This window comes from Dipodomys ordii, unplaced genomic scaffold (assembly GCF_000151885.1).
Source record: "Dipodomys ordii isolate 6190 unplaced genomic scaffold, Dord_2.0 Scaffold88, whole genome shotgun sequence".
Taxonomy (NCBI): Eukaryota; Metazoa; Chordata; class Mammalia; order Rodentia; family Heteromyidae; genus Dipodomys; species Dipodomys ordii.
Window position 1 is genome coordinate 3,268,650 of NW_012267304.1, and position 14,062 is coordinate 3,282,711.

General features: G+C 38.8%; 1 protein-coding gene across 3 annotated transcripts in view; it reads left to right on the plus strand.

Annotated features, from left to right (window-relative positions):
- The window catches only part of Mid2 (midline 2), a 103,027-nt gene that overhangs the window by 24,616 nt on the left and 64,349 nt on the right, over positions 1–14,062 (plus strand). For all 3 annotated transcript variants that reach the window (XM_013025822.1, XM_013025821.1, XM_013025823.1), the window contains exon 3: positions 6,741–6,836. In XM_013025822.1, the coding sequence (XP_012881276.1) occupies positions 6,741–6,836 (96 nt within the window). The remainder of the gene's footprint in view (positions 1–6,740; positions 6,837–14,062) is intronic.

Sequence of the window (14,062 nt, forward strand, 5' to 3'; positions counted from 1 at the left end):
CTCAGCTAGGATTACAAGCCTGAGCCACCGGCGCCCAGCAGATATTATATGTGCTTATATCTTTCTGGGTGTAGGTTGTTTTGTCCCAAGTCTTCTCATCAACATCTGAAAGTGGTAAAGATCATTTGAGAACAGTCTGCAAAATATTGGCTCACATTGTTGCTTGATTGATGAAAATCCTGTCTGTTATTGTTGGGCAAAGAAACATAATACAAAAATATAATATAGGTGAGGAAAGATTAAGGAAATGAGAATTATTGAACTCAAAACAGTGAAGTTTAAGGGGGAAATGTGATAATGGCTATCATGCGCATGGAAGGTTGATATAATTAAGCAATGCCATATTCCCTGTCTACCCTGAAGCTAGAACAGCCAATAAGTTTAGCTTTAACATCAGAAATTTAGTTGAAGGATGCATCCATTAATTCATTGAAGAAACAGTAAACACCTTGTTTACAGTTTACTTTGGACACTGTGGTAGGAGCAGGGGCCACAGGAAACTAGACATAGTCTTTGCCATGATGCATTTTGACTTAAAAGGCAATTACAGAATTAGTATGGTAAGCACTATGACAGAAATTTGCATAGAATGCTCTGAAGCACAGAGGCAAAGGGCATCATCAAGCTCAAAACCAAAACATGATAGATGAACTTGTTGGAGAAGTGTCAATTAGAGAGTCCATGAAGAAAGAATTGGCAGGCCTTGAGAATGAGCAAGTGATTATAGATGATGCTTTGACTTTACGTTTGAGATAATTGTGGTTATGGGTCATTCATTCATTAATTCATCATTCATTGAATATCTATTACATGCCAGGAGAGGTGTTTTGGTTACTGTGATAAAGCACAGCATAGTCTCAGATCTGATAGAGTTTTCAGCTTGGTATCAGGGGAGAGAAAACTAAGGACAGAATAAGCACAGAGAATTGTAAGAAAGCATAAGAGGGATGGTAGAAGAGACTTTTGGTGAGTTTGTGCAAACCCCAGCTAGGGGATGTCAGTGGAGTCATAGAGGGGGGAGGGTTCTAAACAGGAGAGAAATTGTATTCAAACATGTAGAAGAGGGGAAGCACAGCACAGAGTACTCTAATACTGAAAGTATAAGTGCTCTAGGAGGAACTGAAATTCAGGCCTTTCCAGGGCGCCAAAATCAGAGCTATAGAAATGAATTTCAATGTCTACAGCGCTAAGACAAAGCTGTGCAGTAATGAGCTGAGGTGAGGTCAACTCAGTAGATCGAGCCTTGCAAAACACCATGTATTAGAAATTAGATGTGAAGGGAGAGCATATGAACAACAAAGAGGAGAATGTACATGAAAAGATGGCACTGAACAGTACAAGTAGAATATAACCCAATGCCTCCAGGAAAATTGAGTTGGCTTTGTCTCACTATTCTGAGTGGGTGTAATCAAAATAAACACTGGATTTAGATTTTCTTTCTTGAGGTCCAAATAATAACTTACCAAGTTAAGCTGGAGGTTTAATTGTGACATATGCATCTAAAGTGAAGGTGGAGGGGATGTGGGATGGTTTTGATAGTACTCTGGAAATAGGAAGGTTGGATCTTTCCTCAAAGGTTGTAGAGTCTTCTGAAATGTAGGAGATAACAACTTGTTTTATTTTGCCTGAATAGCGATTCTCTTACACGCCTCAAGTAGAGTAGACCTATGTGATATACATCCAGTGTATCACCCACATCTCATTCTGGGATGTAGCCTGTGTCTATACAACAGCAAATAAATGTTTTGGGAATGAATAAACTCTGGCATAAGGGTGTGGGCTTCAGTTTGTTAACCAGATGGTGTGTTCTGTTGTTGAAAGGCCATCTGTAATTGATACATAAAGTGACAGACTGAAGCAAAAGCAAAGTATTTTAAGACAGGCAGCTAAGAAAGAAGGTAGAATGTGACGACCCCCACCCCAAAATTCTGACTTGTAGTTTTTGGAAGATGGGAGGATGCCAGTGTATGCTCATAAAGAAGATACCAAAGAAGAGGAAATGGAGTCACTGGCTCAGATTGTTTTTAAAGACAAAGTTATCTTCTATTAATTGGGATGACTCATGAATGAGTTTTTCTTTCCTTCTTCATGTTTCTCTCCTACCCTCTCTACCCAAGGTTCAATTCCCACATTAAAACTCCAAGATTGATTCTTGCCCGGGTTTAAATAATGTTCCCCTTGTACTTTTTGGAAAGCAGGAGAGCTTACAGGCATTTCATAACAATACTAGATGTTTCAATAAAACAAACAGAAAGGCTACATCCTGTTTTCAGCTTTAAGACTTACAGTGTCAGGTCAGTGTGTGTGTAAGTGTGCAAACTTGTGTGGGAATGCATGTGCCTTCCCAGAACATGCAAAGTGGAGATTAGAGTCCAGCTTGTGCCATAAGAATAATGAAGAGCTGATGTTTTTATATACAGCTAGGTTTCTTAAGAGAGCCAATGAGAAATGTTACCAGAAATAACCTGGGTCTAGAGAAGGGGAAAAAAGCAGCAATTATTTGAGAGGGTTAGAGTGGCCATTTATTTTTTAAATAGGATGCTGTCTGGAAGAAGAATGGCCTGTTCCTGGCTTCTCAGATAGCAAAATACGTTCATCCCTTAGAAAGATAACTACAGAGCACAGAGGTCTGAATCTATATGACATAGATGAAATGGAACTTGGTGAAAATGGAATCAGTGTAGACTGCCAATTTAGTTAATGCAGGCCTTCTAATATCTCAAGTACGAAAAGATAGCCAAATCTTCCCCTCATTTTGTGCTGTTCAGACACATGCACATTTGGTGTGTTTGCTAGAATGGTGCCATCTGAAGGTGAACAGGTTCTCACAGTGTCATAAGCTAAAATGGCTTCTCTAGCCCCCACAAAAGGGAAGCAGAGAAGGACCCAGAGATTACCTCCTGCAGCAGGAAATGGAGCTTCATCCTGCTTACCCTGCCAATCTCTTGTCCTCATTTCCTCCCAGCAGATATCTCCATTCCAATCTCTCTGCCACTTTGGCTAACTTGCTGTCACAGTTTAGCTGTTTTGATAAAAGTTGTACTCACCAGGTTTGGGCAGAGGGAACCTAGCCCAGTCATTAACTAGACTGTACAAGAAGAGGGTGAAATAACAAATTCCTTAAAACTGAATAACATGTTTATTTTGTTATAAAAGATTTTACACAGATACACACACACACACACACACACACACACATACACAAATCCTCTATGTTTACTCTGCCACTGTATAGACAAGATAATTACTTGACCAAATCAATCAAATCATTGAAACCTAGAGTGGCCCAGAAATTTTAGTTCCAAATGATTTGTTAGTGCTAGGCATGATAAGGAATGGGTGGGGAAATAGACTGCATAATCGCTTCAATTCTGCTTCCTTTTGCATATGTTCTCTATTGAGAATCAATTCCAGTTTGAGACAAGACTTTAATTCCTTGTAAATGAATAGGAAGTGAGTAAGTAAATGTTCAGTGTTTTCTTCAAATTATGTCTCATAATGTAAGAAAACAGTGGCAAAAAGCCATCAACAGATGGTGTTTTCATTAGCCAAAGATCTATTTTTCAAAGCATTTTCATATTAATGAAGCAAGGTTGAAATTAGAGTCATCTTGTCAGTTCTAGTTGTTATAACGTGCTGGCAATCTGAAAATTGCTAGGAGGCCATAGCACACTAACCATTTGCCATAATTTTGTGATGGTAACCCAAGGCGCATAGTCTAACCAGACCCCAAATTAGGTGTTCAGCTCTAATTTTTGTATTCAGTAGATTTATAAAAACCATGAACCTCAGATCAAAGCCATAAATGAGGATCACACAACAGGGATCTGAGTCCTGCTATGCACATGAATAATTCATGAAATATCAATTTCAGGACTAGTGTTGCAACAGGTCACGTACTTGTTAAGAACATCCTCCCTGTGGACTCCCACATTTGAATGGAAACACATTACACTTGGAAACATGGATTTTCAATATTGTTTCAGCTCTGAGTTCATCAATCTACATTCTATTTACCTAATATGTCAATATAGTCATTTTGTGATACATAGAATTTAATTTATCTGGGAATTTGAATTACTCTGCTAGAGGAAATCATTGACCAATTGGGTCTATTACTAAATCTCATTCTTATTCTCTAACACAAACAAGATTATTTGATCAAATAATTCAGCTTGATCAAACTGAATTCTGTCATACTCACCTATGGAGAGGAGCCACTTTTTCCACTTCTGACATCCTTTTAAACCCTGTATGATTTGGCATCTGTTTCCAAAACCATCCTGAAATTCCTTTTTCAAAGATTATTTGTGCCCTCCAATTACCAAATGCAGATGCCTTTTATCTCCACTCACTACTCTTATCTTCTCTGCATATTTCACAGTGACAAATCCTTTCTTGAAATATGTTTCTCCATCATCCTCTTAGATTGGTTCAGACTATATTAGCAACAACCTTGAGTATAGCAGCCTCCATTTTTTTCAGAATCTCGGTCTTCAGGTTTTCCTGTTTCAGTTTGCCACACATGCTGCTGCTAGGGTATTGCCCTAAGTGCATGTGTACTTATGTCATTGCCATGTTTAACAGCTTTTGATATGCCCCCCATTAAAAAAGGTGCATATCCAAAGTCTTCATTACAGAGCTTTGATCCACATTTCCAGCCTGTCCCCACCAGTACTAGTACTCTCTTCAAGCTGAGCTAAACTGCCATTCCTTGAACATGCTTGATATTTTATTAATATTTTTTGAGACAGAGTCTTGCTGTATTACTAAGGCTGGCTTCAAATTTATGGGCATAAGCAATTATCCTACGTTTGTCTTACAAGCAGCCAGGACTACAGGTGAGCTAGTCCTTGTGGCTGGAATACCTTGACATCCTCCATCACTGCCTATTAAAATTCCATCTCTTCTATGTGAAGTCACTACTGCACCCTGAACAAAGTAGGTGCTCATTAAAAATTTTGTTGCATTAAATCTCTGTGCTTCCAACCTTTCTTCTCTGACATCAGTTTATCTTAGAGATGAAGCTGAAATTATTACTGTCTTTCCTTTTTCCCTCCCTCCCATTTTATTTGCTAGGGAAACCCCAGATTGAAATGGAATAGGATTAAAGAAATCAGAGAGCTAGAAATCAGTGGCTCATGCCTGTAATTCTTAGCTACCTAGAAGGCTTAGATCTGAGGTGCACAGTTCAAAGCCAGCCTATGCAGGAGATTCTGTGATTCTCTTATCTCCAGTTAAACAGCAAAAAGCTGGAAGTGCAATTATGTCTCATGTGGTAGAAATGCCAGCCTTGATTGAAAAACCTAAGGGACAACTCCCAGGCCCTGAGTTCATGTCCTTGTACATCTGCACAAAAGCAAATGCATAAGATAAAGAAATCACAGGAAATACCCTCAAGATGAGAAAAAGGAAATAAATGGTGAAAAATTACTCCAGTGGGAATCAAGCTAAAGAAACGAAGAGAGGTCTGGCAAGAAATGAAGTAAGAGTAAAGCTGGTCCTCAGAATCCAGTTTAAGAACAAGTGAAATCAGATTAGTCCATCTAGAAATATATACGTCTATGTGAATGTGAATAGATCCCCCGGGATATAATCATGGGAACAGTGCCAAAGTTATTATGAAGCTACAGCTACTTAGAAGACAGAAAAGAGCAAAGAACATGAGTCTCCTTTCTTTTCTCATGCTCCCTATTCCCCACAAACTTTCCCACCCTCTCTTCCAAATGTATGTACTTTGAATAACTACAAATTATAGGAACTATGGAGATAGTAATGAAGCAATGAAAGGAAGTAATGCTTGAAGGGCCAGGATGTTGGTATAATTCATTTGAAACAAACTTTGTAAGGTGTTGGGATGATGAGTGAGAAAAATTATTGAAGCAGCCTACTAATAAATATATCCACAAAAAAAGGCAAAAAAAAAAAAACCTCACCAGAATAAGTTAAAATAGGGGACTGGATACATGGACTCCAATCCTATCTTTGCTGCAACTTAGTTATATGACTATAAAGTCACTTAAACTTCGCTCTGGGGCTGGGAATGTGGCCTAGTGGTAGAGTGCTTGCCTAGCATGCATGAAGCCTGGGATTCGATTCCTCAGTACCATATACACTTCACTCTGAAGTTCAGTTCTCTCATCAGTAAAATGCTAATCTTTTTTTCATGAGATGATTAGAATTATTAAATAGTATGTATAGAACTACCATGGCAGAGTGTCTGGCAAACTAATCATCCAATAAATCATACTTTTCATAATCTACTCACCTGTAAAAGAGATGATGAAGACTGTTTTTATATACTAAAGGATTGCTTGAAGGAGAAAAACGATATTGACAATGAAATAACTTTAGAAAGTCAAAATTAATAAAATATTCTGAAAACATAAGGTTACTTTAATGTCAATAAATTCTTATATCCACCTACAACGTCATGAATGTCATCTTTCCCTCAGTAATGACAGTCTGGAACAGAGGTACATCTGATTAACTAGTACCTAAAACAAGCTTGATGCATAATAGGTGTTAAGTGATGAGTCTTTGTAATATTTGTCTAATGGGTTGGGATGGGTTAGTGCTAGAGCACTCCCCTAACACATGTAATTCTCTAGGATCTATACCTATCACTGAAAAACAAATTATTTACTGACTGATCATCACATTGGCTCTCAAGCTCATTATTTTTTGTCCTTTTTTTCCCTCTGTTTTTCCTGCTGGCTTCACACCTTCTATGATGACAGCAAACTCTGGAGATGAACCTCACCAACCTGGTTAAGCGCAACAGTGAACTAGAAAATCAAATGGCCAAACTAATACAGATCTGCCAGCAAGTTGAGGTATGTAACAGGAACCTTCCCAATTCTTTCAGAGGAGATGGATTGGATGATCTTTTGGGGGAGCTTGGGTTTAGTCAGAATGTAGTTTATAATCATTTGAAGTGATGGGTAGCTCTACAAAGTCTCATTTCTGTATGATGCTTGTTCTAATAAGAGGAACGAATATTTATAATTTTTTAAAAACTACAGTTTTGCTGGGTACTGGTGGCTCACACCTGTAATCCTAGCTACTCAGGAGGCTGAGATCTGAAGATCACAATTCAAAGCCAGCCCGGGCAGGAAAGTCCATGACACTTTCCCTCCAATTAACCACCAGAAAACCGGAAGTGGCACTGTGGCTCAAGTGGTAGAGCGCTTGCCTTGAGCTGAAGAGCTCAGGGACAGTGTCCAGGCTCAGAGTTCAAGCCCCACAACTGACAAAACAAACAAGCAATGCAGTGTTGATGGGTTTGAGAGACAACAGTCCTAAGGACACACCCTTCTTTCCAAATTACAGGCAGTAAATTAGAAAGGATGTGTGATTCTTCCTTCCTCAAACTAGAAATGATCTCTCCTTAAAGAGATTACTGGTGTGTCATAAGTAAGTTGTAAATCCTGTGTCCTTTGGGATAGGTTAAGGTTCATTCAGTGTAATATTATTTCAGTAACAATATAATCAGGACTGCCTTTTCTCTTTCTAGCCTCCTCTTTCCTCCTCCACCTCCTCTTTATCCTGGTCCTAGCTAGATCATGCTCCTTACCTGATGCTTACCACCTTTCCACTTATTCTTGCCATCAACAAGTCATACCTGTTAAAGTTGGCTCTGAATTATAAACTGCTATACAAGTGAAAGGCTTTCAAGAAATTGTTACCAATATTGAATTTAGAGTAGAGATTAGATGAGGAGTGAACTCTGTCTGTGGGCATAATAAAATAAAGATGTTATTCCTTTTTCTCAAGAGCATGCATGAAACATTAGCTCTACCTTTTTAGTTTTGTGTGATTTCATGGAAGAACTAATGGTAAGATCTAAAGTCTAAATAAGAGAACACATTTATTCCTAATGGACTTGGATTGGATAAAAAAAATTTTCTAATTCTATTTAGAGCCTGATAGTCTAGTTCCAATATTACTTGGGTGACAAATAAATGTAACACTTTGAGTTTATTTTGCTTATTTCACTTTTCTTTTAAATTTGTATTTATTTATTTATTTTTGGTAATAACTGGGCCTAGAATTCAAGACCCTAAGCTTTCAAGGCAAGCACTCTACAACTTGAGATATACTTTCAGCCCTTGACTTGATTTTGTTTTAAACAGTAAAATAAATTTATTGTAATCCTAGTTGGTGATTCCTATTATTAAAGGACTGTGTAGTCTTCTATGAATTAATTCTATACTCTTCCCTCCCTTACTTGCTCTCCCCCTCCCTCCTACCTTCTCTTTCTCCTTCCCTCCTACCTTCTCTTTCTCCTTCCCTCCTTCCTTCCTTCCTTCCTTCCTTCCTTCCTTCCTTCCTTCCTTCCTGCTGTTTAAAGGGTTTAAAGGCCTTGAGCATACTAGGCAAGTGCTCTACCACTTGAGCCACAGCTTAAACCTTTTTGCTTTAGTTTGGTTTTCAGATAGGGTCTTTCTCAGATAGGGTCTTGCATTTCTGCTTAGGCTTCAATCCCTTTCCCTCTACTTCCCTAGTAGATTATAGATGTGTACCACTACACCCAGCTAGTCTGTTGACGTAGGGGCCTTGCTAACTTATCATGGCCTGGAACCAGGATCCTCCTATCATTGTCTCCTAAGTGGCTGGGATTATAGTCATGATTCTTCATACCCAGACCCTATTTGGATTTGTTAACGTCTATGTTTCTTCCAGTAGAGTATACATACTTATATGATGAACATATCTTAGCAATATAATCCCTGATTGTACACTACATTTGCCAAACAAATTGGTTCTCTATGTAGAGTACATAAAGTACTAATGTCTGTGTCAGTTGGCAGAATGGGTAAGGGTTGGGAAGAAGCATAAGGAATGAAAAGGAAGAATATTAGAATGTAAGCTGGAAAACTGGGTTCTTGGCCTGCTCTGTCTATTAACTGGTTATATGAATGTATGTCATTTGGCTTCTTAGTTTCAATATCCTTACCTATAAAATGAGGAGTTAGACTCACTTTGTGACCTTCAATGACTTTCCAGATTTTATGGGTCACAATTCTGTGAATTGTTATTTTCTGCGTTCTGTTCTTTTTCTCCATTGTCTGTCTAATCCTTTCCAAAAGAGAAGGAACAAAATAGAAAGTATTTCTTAGTGGTTTTCAGCTCATCAGAATCTCTCATGTTCTATTCTATCAAAGATTCTGATTAGACTGTTAGATTACAGTATAAGTAATCCACACTAGAAAAGGGACAAGAGAGTATTGTAAGCAGGAGACTAGAAAAGGGATCCCTAGGTTTAGAATTTGCATGATTGAAGGTAAAGTAACAGCTGAAAGTGAATAAAATATGGCTAGAAAATTAACACTCACCTTCCTCATTCTAATCAAAAAGACTATTAAGTACAGAGCAAGCTAGAGTCAAATAGCAAATTTAACACTTTGATGCTATTATTCATTAATATTAAAGTCTCTTTTCCCCACTTCTGGGAAGCTTACAGCCCTGTCCAGCCTCACATTAACATAGTTCTGTTCCAACCTTTCTGAGACCATCCTAGCACCCAATCCTTTATGTTCTGTTCATGTGGCAGAAATTATTCTCATAAGACAACTCATCAGGTGATGTTTTAACAGTGCCTTTCTGAAGGTAGCCTTCCTTCTTGGGCCTTAAGGAGGTGACACCAGTGCTGTCACATGCAAGGAAATAAGAAGAAAGAATAGTCTCATGAGAGCCAACAAAGTAGAAGCACCCTTAGAATTGCTTGTTAAATCCTATCATGAAAGCCACTGTCTTCTCTGGCTACACAAAAGATCAGTGTTTATTAATACCTCTTTATACATGGCATTATGCCAGAATTCTTTTTAAAAAGGCATGAGCACAGTATCTACTCTTTGAGGGCTTACACAATGAAAAAATCCACCGCAATGTAGATATATTTATGTAGGAAATGAAGACAATAGAATAAATTATGAAATGAGAACTTAAAAAAAGAATAGTGAGATAATATAATAATGTTGATCACAAGAGTGTGTTTTGGGAGTTATCTTCATAGAAGTGTATATAGTTTAGGATTCTGTCCTTGACAGGGACTCTTCTAGATAGTTTATGGGAAAACCTTGGCTGGGGCTGGAAGGTGGCTCAGTGCTAGAGTGCTTGCCTTGCATGCATGAGGCCCTGGGTTCAATTCTTCAGCACCATATAAGCAGAAAGAGCCAGAAGTGGCACTGTGGCTCAAGTGGTAGAGCACTAGCCTTGAGCTGAAGAGCTAAGGGACAGTGCCCAGGCCCAGAGTTCTGGTCCACTACTGACTAAATAAATAAATAAATAAAATAAAAAGACCATGGCTCTCCTTTATGACATCTTCCCTTCTGAAAGGTAAGAGATGTGCCTTCCCTTAACTTCCCCTTAATAATAGGGTGAATCCAGCCTGCTTATTATAGTCATTCAACATAGAGCCTATGTGTCCAAAGGCTTCAGGACAAGCCTAGAATTATAAATGCCGTTTAAGAAGATGCTTAACATTTCATAAATGCTTACAAATATTTTATAAAATGAAATCAATATTATGATACTGTTAACCATCAGAGCCTGATACTGAATGATGATTTGGGTTTTTTTTTTCTCTAATGCAGGTTTAGGTGTTTAGGGAATTGTTATATTCACAGTGTAAACCAGGGATTTCACTTTGGGTGGGGATGAAGGATACCAGCTAAGGCACTTCTGAGAAAACTGGAATAGGCTACTTTCCTGCCAAACCTGTTCCTCTTCCTTACTTATTGTCTGCAAATGTTTTTGTCACAGGTTGACATTTCATAAAGAAGCCATGAACACTGCCTCCCCATTTTAGTTCTTTCTCCCTGTTCTCTATTCTCCTCAGAAAGTAAACAAAGCTGCAGTCTTCCTATTATTACAGAAACAGAGATTAAAATCGCCATAGATTTATTAGCTGAATTGTAACTTATTATAGTTGCTGCTCCACTTTCAGGGTTCAGTAAATAAACGGTTGGAAATAATTTCTTTTGCGGCTGGAGAGCATGGGAAGGAGGTAAGAGGCAGGCCCAAGATTCCCTTTAATCTGGTTAAGGAAGGGCACACTTCGACCTTGCTATTCTGGCCACTTGATCTCTATATATAGTTCTTTGTCCTGGCTCATCAGGCATCCTTTGTTTATATTTCCAAAGGAAATCTCTGTATAATGCATATCTAAAGGAAAATGTATACCAATAGATGGATACTTCCTTTTGGTTTCCAAGATTCTATGGTTTTGTGAATACTAAGCATTCCTGAAAATTTGCCAGGGGGAAAATAGTTAAATACTTAGTAATCAGTTGGTCAACAGTATTTCTGGAGCATATAGTATGTACCCAGTATGTTGCACAATTTCAAATCTACAAAAGAATCATGTGGTTCATGGTATCTAGAAGCCTAATGGTCTATTTAGGGACAGCACAGCTTCTTGGGAGAAAGAAGAATGTTTATAAAGCAGCATGCAGAATAGGGATTACTAATGAATGGAATGTAGCCCTTTCAATTTTTCTCATTTAGTTTTTGTAAGGTATATTAAATAGGTAGGTTTCATTAGGTAGCCGGTAGCCAATGAAGAGAACACCATGCACTATTTAGGCAGGAGAAGAAGTTTATTTACCAAACTGCTGCTCCCAACGTGCACAGTGGAGAGGTATGGCTGAAAAGGAAAGGAAGACCCACCCCTGGGCCAGGACTTATCTAGGTCAGGGACAGGAAGAAGTGTGGCCAGGAGGGCGAAAGTTGTGGCCACACTGGATCGGGACATGACCTCAGGGTCTGGGACCCTCCTAAGGTCAGATGGGAGGCTTGTGACCAGAGGTGGCCCAGGATGTGACCTAGCAGGAGGGGACGGTGACTGTTTCCAGGTCTGCCAGTTACCTAGGTAACAGATACTGGGCGGAAACTTAGCCAAGAGGTAGGGAGGTATCCCTGTGCAGACCTTACAGTTTTTGTTCTTAGCTTTTTGAGTCTTGAGCATAGAAAAACATTTCTCTGAATATCTGGTATATGCCTTCATTTTCTCCTCCCCAAAACTGCTGCAATACAATGATTAATCTATCCCCAAATCTCCCTGGGCAGGTCAATATCTTTCTGGCTTTTCTGAAGCTTTTTAAGGAGCTGGAACTGGGCTTCAGCATTATGACAAAGGGAAGGTGGGGAGATGGGAAAAAGAAAGGAGGAGGGAAAAAGGAGAGGGGAGAGAAGAGAAAAGAGAGAGGAGATAGATTGAAATTAGAAAAGTAGCTTCCTTTGGTTTGGGAAATGTACTTTTTCTGTCTTTCCACTAAGGCTTATTATCTTGTCATTTTAAAAATTTTTTGTAGATTTCAATCTTTTTATGAATCTTTTAAATTTTAATTTTTTAAATTATAAAGGTGATATACAAAGGGGTTACAGTTACTTAAGTCTGGTACAGAGTACATTTCTTTTTGGACAATGTCACCCCTTCCCTTGCTCTCTCCCAGTTTTTCCCTCCTATCCACACTCACAAGCTGAATAGTTCATTTTCAACATAGTGTCCAGTGAGTATAACTAATGCATTTGTTCACTCTTTGTCCCTCCATTTTGTGCCCCCCTTACCTGTGATGATCCCCCCCAAAAGAATATAAAATGTGAAATTAGAAACAAAAAAATTATTAATTACTAAGAATAAGACCAAACTTGAAAGGCACGATCTCCATGTAGAGAAAAACTTCAGGCTAGTCATTCCAAAGATAAAAGGCTTGAAGTAAAGGGTTAAACACCAGGTTACAGGAATTGGGTAAATAACAGTGAAACTCAGAAAGAGCCAGAAAACTTGGAAGGTGGTTTGATTTTAGTGTGTGACAAGAAATTTGGAATGTGGTTTTTGCTTTGAGGGCTTATTGCTTTGCTTATTTAGAGTATAATTGCTATTTCACTAACTTGTTTCTTTGATGGGAAGAATCAGGATAAGATTTTGCCTTGTGACTTATTGCCTTGGTTATAACTTTGCCTTGTGACTTATTGACTTAGTTATTGGAATGACAGGAATTGTAATGGCCATCTGTAATCACTAACTGCTAGCCCTGCTTCTGTAACTTGTTTCTTTGCTGATTGCGCAACTACCACTGTCCACCTGCAAGTGCCCTTCCCCTAATATGGATCTTGCCTTTAAATATCCTGAGCTTTTTTATTTTACTGCTGTTCTTCACTGTCTTGGTATAGTGAGGGGCAGTCGCTGAGGCTAATAAAGATTCCTAGCCTGATTGACTGAGTGTTGGTGACTTCTTTTGCCAATCATGGGTTCGAGTCCCACTGGCCCTGGGAAGTTGGGATACTTCAACTCTCCCAAAGATACATAAGGGAACAAACAAGACAAAAAGAAAAGAAAACAAAAGCAGCTTGTTTCCATTTCCTGGAGTTCATTTTGATAAATATTATTTTGTATAATCACATGTACATAGGCATTGCACTTTTGTGTTCCCTTCCTAGGAGTATCCTCCTTCCGTCTAACTGTGTAAATGCCTCGAATACCAGATAATCTCTCATGTCCCAGTTCATTTTAGATCTAGCTTCCATGTGTGAGAGAAAGTATGTGCAATTTCTCTCTCTGAGCTTGACTTACTTCACAGGATTTGTTCTAGGTACATTAAGCCTGTTTTCCATGGACCTTCCACTGTAGGGGTAGGCCAGCAGTTTGCTTTCCCCCCAATAAACTCTTTTCTGCCTGAACCATTTGGTGGTTTCCTTTTGGTGAACCTTACAGTAATATTATTCTTTCTAATGGCTGTATAAAATTCTATTGTGTATAGGTACTACATTTTTTCAGATCTAGCCATCTATTATAGGGTATCTGAACTGTTTCCACAACTTGGCTATTGTGAATAGTGCAGCAAAACATGGATGTGTAAATGTCTTTATGGTATCTTAGCTTGTGATGTTTTGGGTAGATGCCCAGGGGTGGTATGGCTGGGTCATAGGGAAGATCTATGCTTAGTTTTTTTTGGGGGGGTCCAGTTGTGGGGCTTGAACTCTGGGCCTGGGCGCTGTCCCTCAGCTCTTCAGCTCAAGGCTAGCGCTCTACCACTTGAGCCACAGCGACACTTCC